General features: G+C 28.3%; 1 protein-coding gene across 1 annotated transcript; it reads left to right on the top strand.

Moving 5' to 3' along the window:
* The first annotated feature begins 408 nt into the window (after positions 1-408).
* LOC131177054 (secreted RxLR effector protein 161-like) lies at positions 409-825 on the top strand. Its single transcript, XM_058142045.1, has one exon. It carries the CDS (start codon positions 409-411, stop codon positions 823-825), a length of 417 nt encoding a protein of 138 aa, XP_057998028.1.
* The last annotated feature ends 11196 nt before the right edge of the window (positions 826-12021 follow it).

Below are 12021 nucleotides of genomic sequence, written 5' to 3'. Positions count from 1 at the left end.
TAGAACCACCGGTTGTAGATGCTGAGGGGCCTGATAAGTTGATGAAGTTGTACCTTTGAGGAGATCCATTTATGGGTTGAAACAAGCTTCTAGACAATGGTATCTGAAGTTTGATCAAGTTCTGACTTCTCTTGGTTTAAGGAGAATGCTTCAGATCAATGCATCTTTTAGAAAGTGAGTGGGAGCCATTTCATTATTCTAGTGTTGTATGTTGATGACATTCTTCTTGCTAGTAATAGCATCAATCTCTTGAACTAGACAAAATACATGCTATCTAGTCACTTTGACATGAAAAACCTTAGTGAGGCCACATATGTTCTGGGTATTCATATTCACCATGACAAGTCTTAAGGCATATTAGGTTTGTCTCAAGGAACTTATATTGATCGAGTTCTTAAGAGATTAAACATGCACACTTGCTCATCTTCTGTTGTACCTATTCTTTCAGGTGAGAAACCCTTTAAAGCTCAGTGTCCTCAGGATGACAAGGAAAGGACTGAAATAGAAAAGATTCCATACAGTTCTACTATTGGGAGCTTGATGTATGCTCAAGTATGCACTCGTCCTGATATAGCATTTGCTATTAGTGTCCTTGGTAGATGCTTGAGTAATCTTGGATGGAGTCATTGGAAAGTTGCAAAGAAAGTTATGAGATATTTGCAGGGTACTAAGAATTATATGGTGACTTATAAAAGATTTGGCAATCTGGAAGTCATTGGGTACTCTGATTTTGACTTTGCAAGCTGTGTAGATGATAGAAAATCTACTTCTGATTACATATTTATGATGTCTGGAAGAGCTGTTTCTTGGAAGAGTACCAAATAGATACTTACTACTACATTCACTATGGAAGCAAAGTATGTTATTTGTTATGAGGCCACTTATCAAGCTATTTGGTTAAAGAAATTCATTTCTGGTATGCTTGTTGTTGAGAAGATCTCAAGGCCATTGACCATTTATTGCGACAATGCTCCTGCTATTTGCTTTTCTCAAAATCACAGGAATTCTAGTCGAACTAAACATTTTGATGTTAAATTCTTGTTTGTTCGAGAGAAGATTCGTGAATCACAGACTCAGATTGAACATATTACCACACACCAAATGATTGCGGATCTGTTAACCAAAGCTTTACCCATTAGTGTTTTTTATAAGCATATTACGCATATGGATGTAGTAAAAACTTTTGATGATGTTTTGGTCTTGTGAGAGTCTGTTTTATGTTACATTTGGGTTAGCATTCATCTGGAATGCTTAGACCATTATTTTTTTTTTTTGACATATCTTATTACATATTCCATTTAAATTCAATTTTTGTTTTGAGAATTTGTTGGTACATAAATATAATATTGTTTTCCCTATCGGATTCAATGTTATTTTGTTTACCGTTTCATTAACTTGATTTTATAGGTTAAATTGCTTAGTTGTTGTTAGATATTATTTTGTATTTTATTAATCTGTTCTTTTAGTTTACTAAATTGATTACTGCTATCCAAGTAGGAGATTATTGAATTATTTATTTGTATTGTATCCGGATGTGGATTAGCAATGATCAATTATTAGGTTTATTAACAGATTAAATTATTATATCAAATAATTAGTTTAGTAATCGGCCATATCTAAATGAATTGAATCATGTGATTAGGTAAATCTGTAATGGATCAGGTTATTCATAAGTCTACTAAGAAAGAGGTTCCAATTCTCTCTCTCTCTCTCACACACACACATATATATATATTCTAATAACTCAATTTAATATCAGATATAATTCAGATAGAATTTAAATGCTGTGAATATTAAGAATTGTGAATTTATTCTTTCACTTTCATTCTTAATTATTCATAAAAAAAAATCACAAATACAAATATATTTTTAAATATACATATTTTTTACTAATGTAATTTATAATAATTTTATTTTATTTATAACAAATTAATCGCATCATCATATCTTTGATAAGTCAAACCATTCGTATAATGCGCTCTCTGATCATCCAGCCGCAAAGTTCACTTAATTATAATTTTTCAAAAGATGAGGAGTGAGATGAAATGATTTGAAAGATTAAAAATAAAAATTTTAATGGATTCCCTATCAACTCCCCTAAGTCTTGTCATTGCTTCTAACTGCAATTCTATAATCTGTAGTCTGTATATAAGTCGGTGCACGTAAACCACAATCGTCCCTTGTTTTCTTATCCTCAAATTATTATAAAAAATTGGAAAAAAGGAAATCTCAGTAAATCCCCTTCAATTAGTGGCTACTTAAAAAACAATGGTCTTCAATTAATTAACTGGTCGATTTTCTTGTCAGTTTACCAGGCCATACACACACGTACGCAAGGTGTTCGTTTTTAGCTTGACGTCTCTCTACTCTTGTTTTTTTGGGTGGAATTGACGTCTCTCTACTTTAATCGCGAAGAATGCTTCCAATACATTTAATGAAGTATTTTTCAATATAATCTAAATTCTATGTATATGTTAGCTTGTTTAAAAAACTTGTTTTACTTCCATATTTAGACATGCTTCATGCTTCTAAATAAAAATCATAACCTGAATGAGCTCTTAGTTGAAAAAAAGACCTCTCAATAGCTTACCCAATACATATTGAGAAAGGCCAGAACGTTACAATATAATTAAACAACCAATAAAACCCAAATAACAAATTCTCTATTAACACAAATCTTCAATTTTCAACATATATTATAATATATAGTTTATAATTCTACTTAATTACTAATCTATTTTTTTTAAAGTTATGTATATTAAAAAAAATAGTAAAGAGATATTTTTTAATGTACTAAGCAAAAAAAGTAATGATTAATGCGTGACTTGTAAAAGAAAATTATGAGAGTGGTTAATTATTTTCAAGATCGGCCCCAAATTAAGAAAATTTTTGACACGAAAAATTTAGGGTTAATTTTATTTATAGTCTCTCAATTTATGTAATTGTATCAGAATTATCCTTCAATTTTAATTTATACCATAAAAATTTTTAAATTTCAATTTAAATATAACTAAAGTCCTAATAACCTACTATTATAAGTTACCAAGTTAACTTATAACTAACTCAACTTAAATAAATTTATCATAATCATTCATAAATTTTATAGTCAGTTTAAATTTTAAATTTTAAATTTTAAATTTTTATTTATTTTTAATTTATTTAAAATAAAATCATATTTTTAGAAATAGTCTAATTTTTATAAATATTTACAATTAATTAATTATTTAATTTATCATATAAAAATATTATTTTTACTTATATTGTTTTTAATTCAATTTATGTTAATTTCTAAAATTTATGTTTAATTTATCTTAATTCCTTTGATTTTATTTTAATATAAAAAAAATTAATAACATTTAATTATTTAACTTTATTTTAAAAAAATTTTAAACCCTAACCTAGTATGAATGATATATATATATATAATCTTAATTATTATTTAGTATTTTTTTATTAAAAACATTTATATATTAAATTAAAATTTAAAGATTTTTGTGAGATAAATTAAAATTGAGACATGTCTGTGGCATATTTATCGAAGTTAAAAGGACAATAAATGAAATTTAGTCATAATTTAACCTGTAAACCTATAATTGAAAGTCTATGAATATAAACCTGTAATAGTAAATCATATAGATTTTAATGATATTTAAATTGAAATTAAATGATTTTTATGATATAAACTGAAGTTATGAGACATTACTGATACAACCAAGTTGAGAGATTATAAGTAAAGTTAATTAGAAAATTCTTACTTAAATTTGATATATCATAGATCTAAAACAAAAATATATAAAATTTATGTATTTAATAAATAAATTTTACTATATATCTTATGCTTTATTTTTATAATGAATTGAGTCTACATAAAAAAAAAAAAATCCATTAACATATGTTATGTCATTCAGTTGAAGAGTAGCTTTTACATAATTTAATTTTTTTAAGGCTCTTAATTGTTTGCTTAGACTTTTTCTTTATGCTAATTTACTAAGGTCTCATTTGACATTAAAAATTTTAGGGTCAATAAAACACTTTTCTAGAAAGAAAAAAATCATTTAAATATGGTTGAAAAAATAATTTAAAAAAATTATTTTATTATTTTAGAATTTTTATAAATAAAAATATTAAATTTAATTTTAATTAATTCTTAATATTTTTTAATTAATATATTTAATTTTTTAATATAAGCCTGATAGAATGTTTTACTCTTTTTATTGACTTTTACTGATTTTGTGTGCATAAATTTTGTAAAATAATCCTTAAATTATATTGGTGACAAGGGATGAAAGAAGGTCAAGCCAGAAGCTAGAATAAAAAAATATATATAAAAAAAAAAGAAAGGATATTTTATTAATTGAAAATAGAATATAAAGGAAAGAAGTATAAATTAATATATTATATTTTTTACAAATAAAATTAATTAGTTATAAAAAAATAATATAAAGTATTTGATATTTATAGAACATGTAGACTAATCAATTGATAGATTATACACTACACTATTTGAGCCTGATATTTTTTGGAGTACCATCAGATATATTTTAAATTTAACTCTTTTATTAAAGAAAATATTTGTAGCTCCTGGTACAATCTTCTTCTTAAAAAAAATAACAACTCTCTGTTTGCTTTGTAAAAAATAATTTATATATAAAAAATATTTTTATAAAAATATTTTTTTATTGTTTAATTGTAGCATTATATGTTTTTATATGTATAAATGTTTTTATATTTTAATAAGATTATCAAGTCAATTAAAAAATAAAAATTAACTTAATTTCTTTTTTGATTATAAAATATTTTTTATTAACTTATTTTCTTACATGTCTTAAATGCTAAAAAAAAGTAAAAAATATTTTTCATAAAATGAAAGATGTCTAAATGTATATATATATAAAAAATATTAATAAAGATGATCAATAATTCTATTGAATGAGAGAAATACAATAGAACTCCACCAACGAGGTAATACATACATTTAAAATCTATTAATAATAATAAATTTAAAAATTTATTCACTCAAATAAGTAAATTATTAAAAGGAAAAAAAAAAAAAAAAGTAGAAATGAAAGATGAGAATTGTCACTGGTAATAACTTTCTCTTATGGTCACTTAGAAAGAGGAGAAAATTTTTTTTTTTTCATTGAATATTAACATAATTAGAAACCAAACTCTAATTCATCACAGATGCCAAAACTTACGGCGACAAATTAAAATATTTTCAACATGCTAAAATTATTATGAACGAAAGTCAGGATTTTGAAAAAGAGAATGAAAATCGAAAATGATCTAAAAATTTAGTCCACAGAATTTAGATTCTTTCATATCAAATGTAATTATATATGATGATTTCATTGCTTTAATTTAAAATTTAGTCCCTGCAAAATTTAGATTATTTCATATTAAATGTAAATGTGATAATTTTAATCATTATTTATATATAGATCTTATATAAATAAATGTTCAGATCTGTCTTTTTAATAATCTTTAGTGTATTTTTTATTGAGTCTCATTTAATAAAGTTATAATGTATAATGAGTTATTTTATTTTTTGAAGAAGAATATTATACAAGGAAATCTTTTCCTCAATCTAGATTTAAATTTAGAGGTTAGATAGGTTCATAAAATGATTATAGAGAGCACACAGTTTGGCTATTGATCAATTTATATATTATTATTTCTTGTATAAATGATTAATTTCATTTATTTATAAACATTAAGGGAGAAAAACAAAACCTAATAATGGGGAATATCATCCAAATTTTAGGGAGAGAATTTTAGATTTATTTCTGACAAATATAAATTTAGAAAGATATATCATTATTTGAAATTTGTTTTAGGATAAGGAAGATATTTCACCATTTTTAAAATAGAATAATCAATATATTATGTTTCTGCTTTAATGAAATTAACCACTTGTAAATAAAAATAATATAAAAAATTTAAAAGATCTGTTAAAACATATATATTAACTAATAATAGAACTCCAAAAGATAGATGTACATTTCATAAAACACTTTTTTATAAAAAGTAAAATAATTTACCAATACATAATAACTATATTATAATAGAAAAATACAATAAAATTATACATTCAAGATCTATCAATAAAGATATATAGATGTGAAGACTTAATGACTCCAAATCTATATATAAATAATAATAGATTTGAGGAAATATATTTAAATTTTGTTTTAAATTGATGTAGATTTAAGAGTTATTTGAAAAAAAAAACAAAAAAAGACTTAAAAAAAGTGGAAAAGGAAGGGGAGAGATTGCTCAGTGAAATACTTAAAAGAAAAAACTCTAAAAATTATACTTTAAAATATTTGTTAATTTACTAATTTTGTGGGTTAAAAAATGAAAGTTTTCGAAGGTTTTTAAAAAACTCCAAAAATTATACTTTTAAAATCTTTATACTCTTTAAAACATAATAAATTTAAATTTTAAAAATCTTCTATTACTTTAAAAACTTTCTCCCAAATAAAGGTTCATTCGGTGACCATTCAAAAAGAAGATCAAAGAGAGAAAAAAGGCAAAAAAAAAAAAAAAAAGGAAAAACAATAAAAAAGATGGGAAAGAGACATTTTTAAAGAAAAGATAGAACCTCTCACTTTATAATATATATATATATATATATATATATATATATATATATATATATATATATATATATAACATGATAAAATTGAGAAGTATCCAAAAACTAATGTTTGAGCATAAATTTCTTTTTTTTTAAATAAATTTATAATTGATTTGATATACCAATAAAATTTATTCATAAGAACCGGTTACAATTTTTAAACAAGGTACTGTGCTTCTACTGTCTGTTTATTTAATTTAAATATATATTTTAAAAATAATTTTTTATATATATTTTACAAATATTCCAATTCAATAGATTATGAATAATTTTGTTCGTATCAAGTCGGCCCACTAAGAGGTAAAAAGCATTCAATGAGCATTTTTTCCATCTACAATGATCGAGCACTTGGCTTTGCTTAAAGAATAAGAGTGTCGAACTACTCATACCAAACATTCATGACCCATTAGTATAAAAATAAATTATTTAATTTTAAGTTTTAATGGAAAAATCAAATAAATTGATTTAATTTAATTTTTTAGTTTGATTTTTAATTAAATCAATTAGATTCAATTATCTTTTAAAAAAATTTCAAAATTTTAGTTCTGATTCTACCAATTCCTTATAATATAATATCATTTTGTTAGGCTATAAATTGTAAAATTTCTAATTTATCTCTTGTTTTGTGTCCCTTTTGCCCTCATTCTTCGCTTCAATTTGAAGCTCTCTCGCTCTCCATCTCCACTTAACCCTTTATTTGAGAAGAGGTTTTTTAAAAGTAATAAGAGGTTTTCTAAGATTTTAAAATATTGAATTTATATTTAAGAAAATATATAGCTTTTTAAAGTAAGGTTAAAATCTTTAAAATTTTTCATTGTCCAACCTATTAAATTGATGATTTTTTAAAATCTTCAAATGCTTTAAAAAATTTTCTCTTTCTCCCATATAAAAAATTATAAAGATCAAAAATTATGAAAAACGTTATTCAAAAAAAATTCTCACCTTACCCTATTTTCTCCTGAGCATAGTGTTAAAGAGTCATCCCTAAGATCTCTGTCCCTTACATCTATAGCTACCAAGACTATCCTTCTTCACTTTATACTCTTTCCCCACTCCCCCCCACCCCCACCCCCCTTCCCCCATTTCCTCCCTCCCTCTCTCTCAGTCTAGTCTAAGGTATAACATTTCAATTTTTTAAATAATTATTTTATGTGTAAATTTTGATATTTTAATATATTAAATATTATGGTATTTTAATTTGAATTTTTGGAGTTTTTAAAATTGGGTTTGTATTTTTCAAGATAATTAATTTAAAGACAACATAGTAAGTTTGAAAATATTTTTGGATTCCATAAATTTTTCTAAGTTTTCTGCATTTTTTTCTTAAAATTTTGGGCCTCATTTTGAGTCTCGGGACAAAGCAAAAATCAAATTTCTAGTGTTTTGAATTGGACCAAATGAATTGAATCGGTCTGAATAAACTGGCCGAATCAAATCAATCAGGATCGAACTGACCAAATCATATTGGTCTTTTTGTCTTTTCCCCTTCCATTCTTTCACACTGCCCGACACTCTCTCTTTTCTTGCTCCTTCCCCACCACCGCCAACCACCACCCTCCAACCTTCCTCCCTCGCCGGTGCACCCGCAGCCTCCTTCCCCGCCATTGGCTGTTCCTTTTTTTGATGAGAAATCACGCTCCAAAATCCTCCCCTTGGGTGCACTACTTTGAGTTTCTTTCGCTGTTTCCGGCAATTCCGGCCACCAACCGGACCTAGTCTTATTTCCTTTATGTTCTACAATTTACAAGCTTCCTATAAACATCAATTTCATGAATTTTTATTAAGCGGTTTGTGTGAATCGAGCCCCAGAAATTATTGCCCTTTTTGATTTCTAGGCTAGATTTCTCCCAAACTGTAAATCCTACCAAAAATCCAATACCACTAGTGCGTCCTAAACATCGAGAGCTTTGTAACAACACAAATTTGAAATTTTTTCGACATTGAAAATTTGATAGGTCTCACAAACTTACAAGCAATTTTTTGAGTCTTTAATGAGTCTTTTTAATTAAATAAAAATTATAGTCTAACTTATCGTATTGTGAGCTTCACATAGGTGTTTTCATTTTGAAGAAATTCCACTAAGAGACCAGAATTGCAATTTCGGGCCAAACGCGCAAGCTGCTGAACCCACTTTAAAAGTGGGTCAATATTATAGTGTTTTCTACCATATTCAGACACTCTAGATGTATTTCATGTGTCAGAATTGGTATAGGTAAACCCAAACTTCGAATTCTCCTTTTTACCTAATGTTGAGTTTTGAATTAAAATCCATAAGATATTCGTGGGTAGTTAGAAAATTATAATTCTAATTGCAATAGTACAAGGCCATTTTTAAGGACTGCAGAAAATAATTATAGAATTTTTGGGGTTAATTTGGATAGTTTTTGCAAAATATTAGTTTTAAGCTAAATAGATGATTTGTGTATTTTTGTGAGAATTGACGAATTTGACAGTTCCAAGAGGGGCATTGTATTGGTATTATGTGTAGGCTTGAGGCCTTTTGGATTAAGAAGTGTTAGTTGAATTATTTTGCAGGTTGGATAGATCCTAGGTATTGGAAAAACTTTGTCAGATTTTTGGCATAAATTTAGGGTGTCTTTGACTCTATAGTTCTTTGTTTTGATTTATTATTTATAAATTTCTTGAATATAATTCTTTAGGTAATCTGAGTCAACTTTCTTCTTCTTCTCAGCCACCCCAGTAACGCTTGGATAATCTGTGAGTTTGATATTGATTTTATTTGTAATTTTAGTCTTATTAATTTATATTCAAGGCATGCTTATCCATTCACTTATATGTATGTATATAATTAGTTAAATGCTAGGCATGCTCTTTTGCTGCATATGTTATTGAATTTGTTTCTAAATGTCACTTTAAGATAACTTGGAGCTCTGTGTGTGTTAGCATGAGTATGGTATGGATATGGATATGGGCAAGATGGGTAATCATGGCTGGAGCTTGACTCGCTGGAATCCGATCCTTATATATAGATAAGTCAGAGTGAGTATAGCTTCGAGTTGATCTCGCTGGCCCCCGCACTTAGATTATTAAGTAAAAGTCTGATTTGAGTTGACCTCACTAGCAGATATCGGATTAAGAGAGTTGTATCAGGGATCAACTCCCATATATGTATTAATGTGACATATGGGTATATGCGCACTCTAAATTATCTTTTGTGTGAATATTAGTTGACTTGTTTGAATTTTGTGAATGTGTTGCAGTTCTTACATATGAATTCATTAGGTTTAGATTGTTATAGAAATTATATCTAAAATGAATATCTTACTCTCTAAGTCGAACGCTCACCCAAATTTAACTATTTTTTTCTCAAGTGACAGGTGATTTTATTTGTGATTAACCTGCTTTCTTTTCTTATAGGTTTAAACAAAAAATATTTTGATTTGCTTTATTGTCTTTTATTTAAATCTAGAATTTTGCATGGACCAATAGTTGTATTTTTTTTTTCTAGTTAGAATAACTTAATTCTATAGTTATAAAATTAATTATGTGAGATTACATGGATGTATGAGATGTTTATTATTATTGATGGAGGGAGTTGAGCTTCCAAGTGTTGATTTATGTGATTTAAGGATTGTGAGGGTGAGCTGAGCTCCCCACATTATTGACACTATTTATTTACAGGTCAAGTGAGTTAATACTCCTTATTGGATAGTCCAATTTATGGCCTGACTGTCTGTTTATTTTCTTGAAATTGGGCTACTTTAATGGGCTTTATAAATGGATTAGAAACAATTAGGCTTACTATGGGATTCGGGGGCCTTATGCTGACCCAAGTCTTAGTGCCAGTCTGGCCCAAAAATTAGGTCATGACGAAGTTGGTATTAGAGCATAGGATCCTAGAATCTTAAAAAGAGTTTTCCTAGGATGTCACATGTGGAGTATAGGGTCCATACTCGTCCTTCTTTTGTCATCCTTGCATCTAGCTTTTGCCTTATGTGCTTGTATATGTTTATGGTTGTATAGTTATGTACAACATATTATTTTTGTATTTATGGGCTAATATAGTTGAATTTCAGGAAGTATGCATAGAGAAAGGAGAACTGTAGTGGCACAGAAACCGGAAGTTTCGGATAAAGTATCAGCGCAGAATGAGGCACCAGTTCCTAAGAGGCATGCCAGGAGACCTAGAGCTGCTTAAATGGAGGAGCAGCCATAACCAGAGGAGTAGCCATACATAACCCAGGGTCCTATAGATCCTATGGCAACTGCCCTTGCAAGACTACAGAGGACCATTAAAATGATGGCACAACACATGACAAACCCTACATAGCAACCCCCAGTACAAAAGGTAGAGCCTTAAAAGCAGATAATCAATTTTAAAAAACTAGTGCTTAGGGAATATGATGGTACAAATGTTGCATACAGATTTATAATTCTTACAGACAGATTGGGGTAGAGTTACAGTTGATAGATAAAAGATTAATTAAATATGTACAACATGCATTGGAGCCTATACGTAGGTAGTAGATGACAGATTATGTGCTTTGTTAGATTGAGAGATTAACTTGGGCATAGTTTTTAGAGTTATTCATAAATAGATTTGTGCCAAAAAGTTTTAGGAATCAACAATAGTGGGCCTTTAAAGCTTTAAAGTAGAATGAAAGAATAGTTAATGAGTATGCAACTGAGTTCTTAGAGCTAAGCAGATATGCCCCAATTGCTATAGCCATTGAGGCTATGAAGGTGAAGAGGTTTCTAAAGGGATTGGATAGAAGATATGCTAAGTAGACCAGCCTTTTGATGTAGTTATGGACTGAGCCCGACAGATAAAAATGAGCTACATGGGTAATGATGAAAGTAGACCTAAGAAGAGCAGAGTTAAAGGGTCTTCTCGTGTGCCCCATATCAGCATGATGAGTGGAGGTAGCCAAAGCAATTATAGTGGCAGAATCAGAGGCAATATGAAAGGAGGCCTTAGGGGGTTGAGATTAGGATACAGCCCCAGTAGTGGGTAAAGCTCTAGCTATAGTAATTCAGGGTCTGGTTCAGGATCCTTTTTGCACCATGTACTCAATGTGGAAGCGTACACTTAGAACCCTACTTGGTAAGTATATGAGGATGTTTCAAGTATGGCCAGTCGGGTCACTTTGCTAGAAAATGCCCCATGTTCAGTGAGCATAGGATGGGGTCCCAGGGTTCTGTAGCCAATATACCCCGCCAACTATTCCCTGGTGCTTCTAATATGTTGGGTAGCCAATTTAGTGGCCAGTAGGGCCATGGATAAGGGGGAGGCAGATCTAGTGTGAGAAGCTAATTTCAAGGTTCTGCACCACATGGTAAGGGATAGACTCAGGTTTTCACCTTAACACATCAGGATGTTCAGGCTTTAAATGTAGTAATAGCAGGTATTCACACAATTT

This window comes from Hevea brasiliensis, unplaced genomic scaffold (genome assembly GCF_030052815.1).
Source record: "Hevea brasiliensis isolate MT/VB/25A 57/8 unplaced genomic scaffold, ASM3005281v1 Scaf314, whole genome shotgun sequence".
NCBI lineage: Eukaryota > Viridiplantae > Streptophyta > Magnoliopsida > Malpighiales > Euphorbiaceae > Hevea > Hevea brasiliensis.
Note: the sequence above shows the minus strand (reverse complement) of the source record. Positions and strands in the feature narration are given on the sequence as shown.